The sequence below is a fragment of the Myxocyprinus asiaticus genome, chromosome 48, assembly GCF_019703515.2.
Source record: "Myxocyprinus asiaticus isolate MX2 ecotype Aquarium Trade chromosome 48, UBuf_Myxa_2, whole genome shotgun sequence".
Classification (NCBI taxonomy): Eukaryota; Metazoa; Chordata; class Actinopteri; order Cypriniformes; family Catostomidae; genus Myxocyprinus; species Myxocyprinus asiaticus.
This window is the reverse complement of record NC_059391.1, coordinates 10,262,501-10,277,787: the sequence shown is the minus strand read 5'-3', so window position 1 is coordinate 10,277,787 and position 15,287 is coordinate 10,262,501. Positions and strand designations below refer to the sequence as shown.

At 39.1% G+C, this 15,287-nt stretch overlaps 1 protein-coding gene across 6 annotated transcripts in view; it reads right to left on the bottom strand.

Moving 5' to 3' along the window:
• LOC127437407 (S phase cyclin A-associated protein in the endoplasmic reticulum-like) overlaps positions 1–15,287 on the bottom strand; it is a 183,750-nt gene that overhangs the window by 28,051 nt on the left and 140,412 nt on the right. For all 6 annotated transcript variants that reach the window (XM_051692273.1, XM_051692275.1, XM_051692277.1 and 3 more), the window contains 2 exons: positions 15,148–15,287; positions 5,061–5,216 (listed from right to left, as the gene is read on the bottom strand). The exon at positions 15,148–15,287 is cut by the window's right edge and continues 81 nt beyond it. In XM_051692273.1, coding sequence (XP_051548233.1) covers positions 5,061–5,216; positions 15,148–15,287 — 296 coding nt within the window. The remainder of the gene's footprint in view (positions 1–5,060; positions 5,217–15,147) is intronic.

Sequence of the window (15,287 nt, the reverse complement as noted above, 5' to 3'; positions counted from 1 at the left end):
CCAGAATGAATTTAGAGAATGCATAGAGACGGATAGGTGGAATATTTAGCACACACACAAACACACACACACATATATATATATATATATATATATATAACAAATGTTGAGAATTTATATGGATAGATTTATAAAATGAAAGTATAGAATATACAGAGAGATGGACATAATGTGGTGGGCAAATGTATAGAATAATTGTTTAGATCATATAAAGCGGAAAACTGAATGTGATGTACAGAATTAATGCATAGAATGTATAGGGAGATGGACTGAATGAGGTGGACAGATAAATAGAATGAATGTATAGCATATAGAGAAAGATGGATAGAATTTGATGACAGATATATAGCATACATTTCTACAGAGACAATAAATAGATTAAAAGAATGTAAAGATGAGAGAAGGTCAGTGTCTATAATGTGATAAACCATTGACTAATCGAAAATCTTGTGGAAGTTCAGGCTCTAAGCAACAAAGCTGACCATCCAAACATCACACATACCAATGACCATACTAGAGCGCTCTGCACAGCAATGGCAGAGCCAAAGTAAAGGGAACTCAGTCTTGGAACTCAGACCACCATCTGTCCACACCACACAACTATGCAAACTCATCTTGCTCTCGGGCCGTCTTGTGTTCCAACACATTTAATTAAGACCCATCTTACCAGATTTACAGCACTGTGTTTGTGTCTTAGGACAACACCCTACAGATTAGCAGGATTGGTAACTTCATACCCCTGTGGTACATTCAAGGGTCTGAGCAAAAGCACCCCTTAAGGCTGATCTGAGACAAGATCTTCTGCAATGGTTGCAACAGCAAGGATCTGGATTTGAGTATCAACTGCTGATCTCCAACCAGCACAAAAGGGGCAGGTTCTACAGGGTGTCACATTGCAGGGGAGGATACATCCATGAACACTACACCAAGTGCACTGGAGGGGAAACGGACCTTTTGGTAAGCCGAGGGGGAAAAGGAGTGTCAGACTGTTGGGGAGGAAACCTCAGCATCACCAGTGAGATCACAGCGAGTATAAGAGATCTGCTAGCCGGAATTAGCATCTGGGTAGAAGACTGATCCTGGCCCTGCTCTTGTAGTCCACATTTAACATTAACAGGTGTAAGAAAATCCTCCGACCTGGTCTCAGTTCAGAGCAGAAGGGCAGTATCAACCGACAGTTGTGATCAGTGTCAACGTAAAGGAACAAAGGCTTGGTTCTCACAGTGTGACTGTGCATGACGTACTTCACATCTTCTGACCCTGAAACAGGAGAAAGCGGAGTGGGATGAAAGTGAAAGGCATGACAGAGGCAATTCGAGTCTGCCCACTGATCCCAAATCAGCATTGTCTGATTAATCCATGGTTACAGCTAAACCTGTGGTAATGCTGTTGGTGCCTACTTGTTTTAGAGAGGACAAGAAGGAATGTACTTGGAACTTTGATTATCCATGAAGGAAAGCAACTTAACGACTCAATAAAAAAAAAAAAAAACGGGTTTCTACATTAGTTAAGGTGCCTAAAGGCCAAAGTATACTACAGTTTTTGTGACTCAAATTATATCATCAGCACGTTGTCTGTGAGACAGTATGGGCTCACAGTCAAGAGAGTATCCTTTAAAAGGCTAGATCAAATCACTTTATTGTCACTCAACCATATACACAGTCAACAATGGGTGAAAGTCTTGGGTGCAGTTACGAGCAACATATCAGAGTACTCTTGTAACATGGCTAGAGTACTCGACTGTGCACGAGACATGATGGCACATGGAAAAACAAAGTATACCTTAGCCTTAAAACCACGTTGGCATAAATGCTCGAGGAATGCCATATAGTGCTCTCAAAGGAATACGGGTTTGAATCCGACTTGCACCATTTCCGATCCCATTCTCATTGCTTTACACTGTACATTGTCCTGCCCAATAAAGGTAAAATCCCATACATTAAGGAAGGTTCCTAAAGTCCTTAACACCATGTCTACATTGGAAGCGACCAACAGCTTGAGGCTGTAATTTCAGAATGCTCACCAACAATGGACTAATCAGCTGTAAGCTTGAGGATTTCAGCAACAGTAAAATGGGCGAGTAACTTCATACCCTACTTTATTTGGAGCGAAAAAAAAAAAAAAAGGACTTTGTATGGGCTTTTTTAGAATAATGAAACAATTTTATATAATAATAATAATATAACTGCATATACAACAACAGATCACTTTAATTAGTTGGCCAGAGACATCACGAGCTGGCTTTGATGTAATGGTCAGAAGTTACTTAAAAACATAAAATAAAATGCAAAGCAATCAATTCATGATTTTTGCAAATAAAATATTTTTATATGGAGAAAATAAAGTGGCTGGAGTAGCTGTGCAGCACGTCAAAAATGAGAAAAAGGCATCCGTTGAGTCATGGCGCACTACGAAGCACTGATGTTTTCAGTGTAGACAGCTTTGCTGATTGCAATGGGAGCCATTTTGTTTTGGAGTGTTGCAATATGCCACTCGTGTCCGATGCAGAAATGGTGTAAACCCTCAAATCAGACAGTGCCCTGACCGAAAGTAGTACATTCAGATAAGTTGATTTGTCATCATTAGCTTAGTATGAACCCTCCACAACAAGATCTGATTGGCTGTTGATGACTATAGAACGCTGTATTCAACCCCAACACCACACTTGTACTTGGTGTCCAAAACACAAAGCCCCCACTTTAAGAACAAATCGCAGAGCGCAGCAACTGCCAGATTGCAGAGTCAGTAGGAAACGTCCAAGACTACTCGGACATGGGACAACATCCTGGCCCTCCACGCAGTGAAGAATGGCTGAATGGAGATGTAGAAGGCTGGATTAGGAGAGATGATTATGACGCTGAGCAGGACTATTAAAGAGAAGAACTACTGGCACTGAAGTTTCTCACAGATATTCAGTGACACAAGCCAAATGACGTTGGGAGCGATGCTGACATTAAACAGCTGGATGTTGTCATAGCATGCAGCAGCTGGAACAGGACACTGTTGGCCACCTTACTGTTGTAGGAGGAACTCTGACCTATGAGGAAACTCCAAAATACAAGCGCAATGGACAGTTTTGTCCATGTAATCTGAATTTGTGTGAATGAAAGGATTCATTTCAGACTTCAGTTTAAAATTTCTGAATTGTGCGAATCACTGAAGTAGCAGTATAACAGTTGAAAATATTTAGGTAACACTTTCTATGTGCCTCCGAATAATGCATTATGAAAAAAAATTGTGATGCATTTTACTGCATTCATACTGCCTTAAAATACAACTTGTAATCAGGCTCAGATTTTTCTGTGATGTTTTTGTAGAAAATCTGCAGAATGGATTTAAATATGGTCAAATGTGATGCCCATAGCGGAAAGTTCTACACTTTTATTGGTAGCAAAAAGAATGATCAAATTAGTTGAAATATTTAAAGCTGAATTGAGTGTAATTTGTTTTTTTAGGTTAAAATACTTTCTACAATGCCAGCTTAATATGCAGATACAACTATTAGTAAGCCATTTAAGGTTTATTTCCCTGAAAAGTGTAAACACTGTAGCTTTCAAACACTGCCCTATTTGTTTTAGCATCCCGACAATGGTTCATCCAATGGCATGAGTTTGGAATGGGGTGATTCTGCTATGATTTGCAGAGTTCTGAGTGTGCAGATCCCATGTCAACCTGTTTTAAACAGCTGAATGTTCTCATTACCAATTATAAAAGCAGTTACAATACATAATACTTACCAATTATATAAAACATTTAAACTCCAAATTCCATGTTATATTATGCATTATAATTCATTACACTTATGTTAAAGTACAAAGATAGCATTAACAGTACAGCACTGTGACGATCAGTCTTGCCTGCGAGTGAGGGTCAGAGGTCACGGGCGGGATATCACAAACTGTGACTATGTGGTTAGCCTCTGTCAGCAGTTGTGCAGGCACAAACACACTCCGCCACACACACGTGGGTGGGCTACAGGCATGAGTTTACAGTGCAGGGAGACAGAACTGCGGGGCCACTAGATGACTATCAGCGCAGACTCTGCAGGGCCTGCTTCAGACACTGGGAAATGAGCTAGTGATTGATGGGGCTGCTGTCTTTGGTCTGCACCTCTGCAGACATCTAATCAACACAAAAGTACAGTGGACTTCACCTTTTAATTTAGATAGGAACAAGGGTATCTGCAAGTTGAGGGATGTTTGGGAAGAGTGGGAACTAGGGTTGGGTGAAAGAGCTAAATAATATATATATATATAAAATATATTTTTCAGCCTTCTGACAGTAATATACAATATATCTCAACATTTATGTACAATGCAAAAATTGTATTCTTCATGATTGTCTTCGTCTTGTTTTCTAAAATAATACAATTGATAAGCAAAGCTGTGAAAGATATGTAAGGGATAATGTATAGCCGGTCGTTATGGCAAAATAAACCCCTTTATGACTACATTTTGCTACCTAACAAATAAATGAATAAATGGACATGAAATATAAATTTGCGCTGAAATTACGCTATCATGCAAGAAGAAAAAGACAGTAGAGTCTCCAGAAACAGAACAGAGTTCTGATCAACCTGGTGTTTATATTGCAAAAATGACTGTCTGCCTACATGTTATTGTGCTTATTACAAGACTACATGGCAAATAAACACATAAATGGACATGAAATATTGATTTGAGCTGTAATTCTTTTATAAGCCTAATTGTAGAGATCGCAGAGTAATACGAGAAGTAGGGAAGATGGCTTGAAATACCTGGATGAGTGGTCTAATATTACTGTATCCCCGAATGTGTGGTAATTTTTCAGAATGCTTAAATTTTTTAATCAATTCACTGAAATGGACAGTTTAAAAGGATTTACTGAAATGAATCAAACTTACTGTAACAGCATTTTAGCTACCAAACTTGTCAAGGTATTAACATGGCACATGTCTAAAAAACATGGCAATACCATAATACGTTATTGTAAGTAGACTGGAGGGGTATGTTGAAGGAGGAAGACTGAGGAAAAAGAAATGGGTGGGATTTAGGTGTTAAAGGTCATAAGATATCACTCACCGGCCAGTCACAGCAAAACACAGCTTACATATCCCATGCAGAAAAGCTGTGGCTTGCTCCAGAAATGCAGCCATCTTGGGACTCTCATCAATTGGTCCTTGCACATACAGGAAACAGCCATACAGCTTGTCGATCAAGCCCATGTTCACCACATAGCTGAGGGAAAAATAAACAAAAATACATCAGATTTAAAAAAAAAAAAAAAAAACTCATATGAAGAAAATCTGACGTAACTTCAGTACCAGCTGCAGTAGTTGTGCTATTTTCCTGCTTAATTGAGCAGAATTCAGTTAGATTATTGAAAAAATGGGAAGGAGGGATTTTCTCTCCAGGATAATGGCATATACTACTGTAGCCCTTTTCAAAACCTAGTGAGCTGTCTTGCATTCTACAGCTTACATGAACAGCTGCCTTCTAAGGCACCATCCTAATTCAGCTTCATAGGCAGCAACACAAATACAGCAGCACTCCGCATAGGTCGGTTCACAATTGACTCCAATAGTCTGAGTTTGATGTTAGCATGTTGCTAAGCTAATAACGTAATACTCTAGTAAGCAGGGGCCTGGGTAGCTCAGCGAGTAAAGACGCTGACTACCACCCCTGGAGTTGCGAGTTCGAATCCAGGGCATGCTGAGTGACTCCAGCCAGGTCTCCTAAGCAACCAAATTGGCCCGGTTGCTAGGGAGGGTAGAGTCACTTGGGGTAACCTCCTCGTGGTCGCTATAATGTGTGGTTCTCGCTCTCGAGTCACTACGCCACCGCGAGGACTTAGAGCGCATTGGGAATTGGGCATTCCAAATTGGGGAGAAAAGGGGAAAAAAAATAAATAAATACTCTAGTAAGCATAAACATACTAAGCACACATAAATATGGGCAAAACAGTATATTTTCATTAGAATGAAAATACTTTTTTTGTAGTTTTGGTGGATATACAAGCATATCTACAGTCGACTTCCTCTCGCTTCGTCAGCCAACTTGGATTGACTTTTCCACTGAGATTGTTGCAATGCATTCTGTGATTGTATGTGTCGCCAAGAATTTGCATCTGCACATTTTTGTCAAGCAGGTTTCTGGCCTCTGAGTTAGGAAAAAAAAAACTAGGTATCTTGGAAATCAACATAAGATTAGCTTTTCGTACAGCCTTCACATTGGAATGCCTTAAAACAGTGTTTCTCAACTGGTGGGTCGTGACCCAAAAGTGGTCGCAGGTCTATTGAGACTGGTTCTCCTGCAGCCCAAGCGATAGCCTATTTAGGACTGTCGAGGCAAATTTAATGATAATCTCTCTGTAATAGCAAAAAAGGACGGGCAAGGAGGTGGCGGGAACCGGATGAACCATCAAAGTAATATTTTATGAAAACTTAAAGACACAAATATAAACACACACACGGCAACTGCATATGGCTCTCCCGAACCGCCGCATCTGGCTCGTCTTTATCCCTCTTCTCGGCTGATTAGCCCGAATGGGGGCTGGGCGTGTGCACTCATTCAGCTAAAGGCTTCTCATCTGCATTGCGATATTTTCGCGCCGTGATTAAAGCTTTTGCGTGAGTGTAATGGAACCAGCTCGCGCTAATGATCTGCTCTGATCTCTGGCGCATGCGTGCAACAACCGGGTTTCCCTCGATATTGCGGCGCAAAAACCTCAAAACTGAAGTGACCCATTTCAATTCTAGTGACACTTTTCTAGTCTGAAGTGTTACAGAGGAAGTCAAGTCAAACCTCTCAAACAGTAGGCAGCCCCGACATGCCAAACAGCACTGAGGAAAAGAGCAACACTGTGCTGTGCGCTATTTTTTTTCATTATACATCATCACATTTACTAAATTGTTTCATGATTTTACATGAGTAAAAGTAACTAATATTTTTAAAATGCAGTCTAGGTAGGCACCTCACTAGGTTTTGGAACAAAGATAGTGTCACAAAAGCTTTTGCAAACCAGAACACCCTGTAACAATATGAAACCCGAGCTCTCGTCTGAGCCCGTCTATTAAATCCATAACTCTAATTTGTCTGGTCAAATGAAAGGTCTCATGACCGTTTTGTTCCCTACCCTTTTGGCTACAAATCAGACCTAATTACAGTATTAGCAAACGGCTATGTGTCTCCATGTGCCAGCAAGATCCAGAAACCAGTAAAGCCCCCCCTTTCCTCATAGCTCAGGTATGCCTGTCCTTCCACTCCCTACCACCTCAGGCAATGCCACAAGACTCCTGTCAGTCAATCACAGGACCTCCCAGTGAAGTCCAGGCCAGCATTCGTCTGCTCTGATGGGGCAATAAGCTGACTCATGTTCGTGGATCTGCAGATCACACCCTCTTTTTCCCCAGTCTCCCCAAGTCTGTATCTCACCCGCTCTCTTTTTTTTCTATCACTCTCTCATACCTCCTTTTGTTACAGCTGTCACTCAAACTCGGCTGCACTCAATACTGGTAATTACAATTTAGCCCTCCCCCTCTTCTCAATAGTTCGGCCGTCACCTGAACTAAAGCCCCTTGTTATGGCTTTATCCTCCTCTTGGGCTTGGCCGGAACTGAAAGCAGCTTTCCACACGCCATTGTGCAGCCTCTCAGACGATTCATGCGGGCGAATACAGCCAAAGTGATTAGTCACGATTGGACGGTAGCTAGGGGCCTATTGGATCTGTATGCAGCTTGTTCAGACAGAGTTTATCTTCCAACTTGCATGTAAAACTAAAAACAATCAGACCACCATCACTTAATTTCTGTTTAAATCTTTACATACGACAGATAATGAGAGAAATTTGGCATTTTGTCAGAGATGTGCCATAGCATTTAACCAAGATGCTCCAAGCAGTTTGCACCTTGGTGCTCATGTGGGAAATGTAGGTTTGAATCTGGCCTGTATTGAGTACCAACCCACCACCCCATGGCAATGGCTTGACGAGCAAAGTTTCTGTCCCATTTTGGCGTATTTCTATTGAAACCTGGAACTTTTTTGGGGCCATCGAAGGGCTCATACCTTTGTTTAAAAATAACTAATAGGCATTAGTTACATCAAAGACATAAACCTACTTGCTTTTCGGCTGCAGGTGGTATTAGAGGGAGGGACACTCTCATTCTAGAGAGCATTTGATTGGACACGAGTCTGTCTAGGTCAGGATGAGTCCTCAATATTTTTGGTATGTTTTAGAGAAAGTTACATTATCAACTTTTAGGAGTATACTCGCATGAATAGTAGATGGCTTCAAAGATAATTGACATGGACTAAAAGCCACAAAACTCCACTTTTGATTTCATGGGGTCTTTAAACAGAAGATTTGTTTCTACCAGTCACCATTTTATTTTCAAATCCTCATATTTCTGCTTCCTCATTAGTTCCATGCAGTTTTATTTTTGGTGACCCAGTCACTTCTTGGCCTGTTCTAGTCATGTCTGTAGGGTCACTCCACGGTCACCACGCTGGGCTAGAGACTGCTTGTGTCAAACAAATCATGGGAGGGAAAACTGAGGGATTGTGGGAAGCCTGGGATTCTTTGCAGGCCGGGTTGTCTGCCTTTTTTCAGAGCAGGATAAAGCCAAGTACCGACCCTCTCCTCTGCACTGCCCTACTCTGATGCAGAGTTCAAATTCAAGTCATTACCAGAAGAGAATTTTGGGTGATGTGAAGACAGAACACGTTTGGTTTAGAGCTTGGATAATGTGCAAAGGAATTACCAGTAGAGATGCTGTTTCTAAGCATACTCGGAAACATACTTCAACTAACCGAAGCAAAGAAAGCCAGGACTGATTAAGTGTACAAGGGTGTGATGTCAGATTAAAATACAGAGGTTTGTTGAATACATTTCCCAAATAGTATTTTTGGGCTAACATCTGGATCCTCTCCAAGGGGTCATTCCCTGCACAGGGGATCTCTTTCCAAGACACTTTGCGTAATTCTTGTTTATTACACAGTGCAGAAAACACCCATGCCACTCTATACTTGTGGTTAGTGTGAAACCTGCAGTAGTTGGGTGAACGCTTATTTTAATATTATTAAGGAAAATGTAATGTTTTTCTGCCTCATTGAGAGCAGTCTGAAGAGCTGGAGTTTTGTGGAAAAGGGCAAGGAAAAAGTCATATGAAGAATGTGACAGAGTGAGAACATTAAGCAGTAAACATAGAAAGGACATTTAGGTTAGTGTGTTTACATTTCACACTCTGTTTTGCTGATGGGAAAAACATGCAGAGTTGGAAAATTTTACATTTTTAAAAGTGTGTTATATTAATATGCATTAGTTGTGTTACTTCTAATAAAAGTAGCAAAATTTTCATCCACTTTTTGCGCTGTTCTATGATCGACAATGTGGAAATACGTTAAAAAAAAAGTTTGTGAAATTTGCCATCTCCTGCTCGTTTCCATCCTATTGAGCTTTTACTGATAAAATGCATGACAATGACATTCTTAAAAAAAACCAAAAAAAAAAAAACACATTGTCGTATATTAAGCTCTGGTTTATTGCAAAATAGATCTGAAACTGAGCCGTTTCCATACATTCCATTCCATTCTGTATAAATCACACATTGTGTATTTTTCGTGTCCCAGATTTCCCCAAATCTCTATAAAATGGAGAGAGTATAAAGACAATTAATTTAAACTGGCCAGCTTACAGTCATTTTAATTTCACAAATAATTGCAATAGTTGGAAATATCAGAAGATGACGTCGAAATGGAGCAGTTGCTCATCTGATAAGACTGCAAGTAACTGCTCTTATGTGACGAAGCCCATGGGCCTGGGAGAGACCATGCAGTAGAGCGTTCTGGGTGGTTGTGGTGGAGAGACACTTCACAGAAAGTCTCTGGCTGAAACATTTTAGAATGTCACAGCCAACATTTGAGATGCTGTGCCAATTCAAAGGACCTAATGTTGCGCCCAACATCACCAGTTGCAACCAACCAACGATTTCGAACCGAAAGCAGATCGCCATTGCCCTGTTCAAGCTGGCAACCTGCGCCGAGTACAGAGTAGTGGGGGAAACTTTTGGGGTTAGTAAAACAGCAGTCCATCAATGAGTATATGCTGTGTGTAGGCCTGTCACGATAACTATTTTGTTGGACAATATATTGTCCCAGAAATAATTGCGATAAACGATATTATTGTCATTTTAAGACCATTTTATGCCACTGATATAATGATAATATAATACACCTTTTCAAACGGCAATGAACTTTTAATTCTTAAGAATATTCAGACATTGAAATTGGAATGTCAAAAACAAGTCAGGAAGGCCCCTCTCCATGTCCAACTGTGGTTTTTGTTCCCAGCTCGGAAAACTGGATGGGATGGTTATGTTTTAGATGAGCTTTTAGGTTAGTTGAATTGCCACTTTTCGTTATCACTGTTTTTAAACAAAGTCGGCATACCAGCTCGTTCACGTTAATAGACTCTCCTCTCTCATTCAGCTTAAAGCCAAAATGTTCAAACACCGGAGCTGTGGAATGCGGCTTTGAAACCAAGTCCATTTGGACTTATTCTTCCAAACTTTCTGGCAGGAATTATGCAGTCATCGGGAAAACACCTATCACAGGTCTCGACATTAAGCATCGTCATGTGCTTGTCCTTCGGACAAGTAAATTGATAATTTTAAACCATGACCTGCACTGCACATAAATAAGTAATATTGGCATTATATTTATGCGTTTAGCCAGAGGGGAACTGGCCCCCACAGTGAGCCTGGTTTCTCCCAAGGTTATTGTTCTCCATTAACAAACATCTTATGGAGTTTTGTGTTCCTTGCCAAAGTCACCTTCGGCTTGCTTACAGGGGTTCTAAATACAATTATTATTTAATTACTTATTTTTATAAACACTTCATAATCATATTTATTCAAACTACACAATGATGATTCTTAAGACATTATAGATATTACAGTTTCATTTTCTGTTAAAGCATGATTTTCTGTAAAGCTGCTTTGAAACGATGTGTGTTGTGAAAGGCACTATATAAATAAAAATTACTTGACTAGTTCATAGTGCATGAACTCATGTTAACATATACAACTTTTTATTTTATTGTATGAAAATGTATTAATATACTGTATGTTGGAATTAACATTAACCAAGATTAATAAATTATATAAAAGTGGTGTTTATTGTTAGTTCATGATAACTGATGTAGCTAACTAACGTTAACAAATGGCACCTTTGTGTAAAGTGTTACCCAATTTTAAGCTTTGGCTAAATCATCTCTTTGAGAGTACAAGTCAGTTCTTACACCAACTGCATGAAAAACGGCTGTTTAATATTGACACAATGCATTGAAAATGTTAACAGATAAAATCCTGAGAGAACCTTGCTGCTAAATCAGTTATGTTGTATATTCAAAACAGATATGCATATTACAGATAGATAATGTTTTCATTGTGTGTAATTTATTAATGTTATAGTATTAATATTATTATAATATATATTGTTATATACTTATTAAAATTGACTGATTCACATGGCAGAGAAAATACCTCAAATACATACATTCAATGGAGCTCTAGAAAGATGAGAGATGTAACGGATGCACAAGTCTGTTTTTAGCATTTCTCTTCACTCTACAGACGATATTATTACACAAAGCCTTTCTTGCTGTTTTATGAGGGAGCGCCACGATGTGACAAGATAAAATGAGATTTCTCCAACATTGCGCGCTTGCGATGAAGACAGCTTTGTTGATTATAAACAGGAGCAATAGTTTTATCGCATTGCTCGCTTACAGAGATGTGGTACAACACAATTAGCATGTCCAATTAACAGATTTATACCCGTTTATATATGTAAAATCTAAAGTTCAGTAGATACGCGCACTGCTCGCACACACAAGCTGCTGAATGCTGCACTACGAGTGAAGACGAGAGTTAGAGAAGGCGACGCGATAGAGGGAATTCCCCACATTTTGAAAGTGAAACATGCGGGAATGATTAAAACTATGCTCAATCCCCACAATCCTGCGCTATTGAGCTAACATTCAATATTGAGGTTTTAATCAGGACACCTCTCCGGTCGGACAAGTAAAATTCTCTTTAACTTGCCCGTTCAAAATGTCCACTTGTCCAGGACAAGCGTTAATGTCGAGCCCTGTATTAAAACACCTATTAGCCTTGAATAACACATAATCTTCACTTGTTGCTGTCCGATCTGTGTGGAGGAACTGCCTGAGCCCCGCCTCCGACAAAAGAGCAGAGAAGAGGACAGCAGCAGCGCGACTGGCTAAAATGTTGGTGACATTCATTCTTATGTAAACAAACACACGAGGTCAGCAAAAATTATCGAGTTCACGTCCATATTTCGTACGATAAGTCGATAACGTAATATTGTGACAGGCCTAGCCGTGCACAGCAATTAGAAAAAAATTGATGCGCCATTATATCAGGTTGCCAAATGTAGTGGAGGCCAATGAATTTGTGCCTTGTGCCACACGTTACGGTGCGCTGGATAGCACGCACATCCCCATTCTACCCCTGACAGATGGCTATGGCGATTACATTAACTGCAAAGGGTGGCCATCCATTGTTCTCCAGGAACTTGTCGATGACAGGTGCATGATACTAGATATTTGTGATGGCACTCCTGGAAGTACCCATGATGCAGCTGTTTGCCACATCAGATCTGTACAGGTAACCCTAGCCTAAATTCTGTCATCTGACTAGGGCTGAAATGATGAGTCAAAGTTATCGACAACAAAAAAAATTGTCGACAAAAATTTTCGTTGTCGAATAGTCGTTTGATCTCATTTAATGTAAAACGGGATCATATGAAACGAATGATGATGCGCGAGAGGAGCACTGCAGCTCACGCTGATCGAGGAGAGGAAGAAGACACAGCTCACACAGTCCAGACACACTCCAACAGCTTCAGGTGATGTAGATCGCAAAGTATGAGGGAATTATACAAAAATACTCTCGTTGTGAAATCAAGTGGAGCCGGAGCTACAGTTCCGCTTACGCAAAACTTGCGTGTTGATAAAAGGAAACACCCCGGTGTTATACTGTATCTTTAATGCATCCTTTAGTAAAGTTCAAATAATAAGGAAGCAGGTCATGTAAATAAGTACAAAACTGGCATTTCTCCATGCGGTCAGCGCCTCTTCTATGAGTCGCATGGTGTCCCGATCTAAGGGGGAAGAGATTGAAACTGCACCCAGCTTATGCACACTCTTGCGCGGGGATGCTCGTCCCTTGCACACACGCTTGCTGCAGCAAGATTGTAACGTGATGACTCGCAACGTATTAAATCATAATATACGTATGTGTCACTGTGTGCTTCTTATTGTAAAGAAAATCGGCAATATGCAACTTTATTAAGAAGAGAGTTTGTTTTTTTGTGAGTTAAAGATGGATTGAAGTGAACAGAAAGGTGAGAGAGAGTAGTCTTCACCCCATTGTACACTGCAACAAAATACATTTTTGATTTGTTTTAGTTATGGCTTGTTTTCCAACATAAATATCTAAAACTCTTTTTAAAACAACAAACATTTACTTTAGGAGCAATACTGCAGAAGAAAAAATGGTTATTTGAGAATGTTATATTAAAACTTTACATTTTTTTAAATATCTAAAAATTCTTTAAAAAAAAAAAGATGCATTCACCTGAGAAGCAGCATATAAGATGTTTAGACTTGCTTTTAGAGAATAGATCTTGAATATAAGTATATTTTGTCTTTACTGCACTCGCAGAAGAATAAACAAGTGAAAAAATACATTTATATACAAAACACACTTACTGTATATTCAAGATACATTCTCTGAAAGCAATTCTTAATATCTTATATGCTGCTTCTCAAGTAAATGTATCTTGTTTTAAGGATTTTTAGATCATTTTAAATGGAAAACAAGACTTTTTGATTTTTGCAGTTATTATTTTACTGAATTAAATTCAATAAAAAGTGTTTTTAATTCAGTTAATGTCATTTAGAGGTATTTTTAAAAGATGATTTTGTCCTCTTTGTTGTTAGTAAGCATGTTTAATTCAACGTTTAAAGTCGGGGTGCAAGCTGAATAGTCGGTTAAGAGCTAATGATTAATCATAACAATAATCGCCTGAATAGTCGAATAATCGTTCGAATAATCATTAGATTAGTCGATTATCAAAATAATCGTTAGTTGCAGCCCTACATGTGACACTACATTTATTGTCTCAATGCCATTTTTATCAACAAAGTGTTCCCAAACTAGTTTTTCATGACATTTAAAGTATAGACATAGAATTTATGTGCTACGGTTTAAGGAAAAAGATTGTTGACATGAGTGAAATTTTATAGTAATTTGCATTACCATCAGTTAAATCAGTAAACATTTTGATGCGCTAAACCTTTTTTTGCAAAAAAATCCTTGGATGGAAACGTAGTTATTGTTACTTTTTAGAGAAACTAACACATTTTTGCATTACTTTTTCTTGTCGTCAGTTGGGTAAGGCTCTTCCAGAAAGGTAGCGCTACTTAGTTTGCAGGTGCTTTTTTTTTTTTTTTTTTCCAGGGTTCCCACACTTTTAATTTCCAAATAATTTCCATAATTTTTTACAAGATTTCTCCAGTCATTCGAAATACTGGATAAGGATTTTTAAAATAATTTATTTTTAAATCATTTCTAGTTTAGAATAACTACAACAATTTCAATGAATTTTTAATATTCAACTAATTTCCCAGGCCTGTAAATCCCCATTTTAAAATTCCCTTATTTTTCTAGGATTTCCCTGATTATGGGAACGCTGTTAAATTCAAAATGGTATTCTTTTTTTATTGTGGACAAAATGCTGTCCCCTCAACATAGCTTACAATGACTAAAACCTTGTATAAGCATAGGATAGCTTGTGGTGTAGGTAGCTTCATTTATTATGATCTAGATTTGCTGCAACTAGTCGCATCGTTCATTCACAGTGTGGACACAGTCTCACATGTATAGCATAGGCATATGTAACTATGTAATGTGCAAGGAAGAGGTTTTTAACTATATTTGTCAGTAAATAAATCAAAAAGCAAATTATTTTACTTACAAAATGTAACTGATTATGTAACCAAGTACACATTACCCCCCCCCCCCAAAAAAAAACAAACACATTTAAGAAGCTGGATGAGGAGTGGGCAAAGGAAACAAGTAATAACCTGATGAGATCTTGCACACGTGTGTTGAAGTTCTCATTAGCGATGGGTTTGCTCTTTGTGTCTGGAGTGCAGATACGTGGTGCATCTCCATCTAAATGAGGTGGGTGCAGCTGCGCCAGCACTTTGGCGACTGTTTGCAG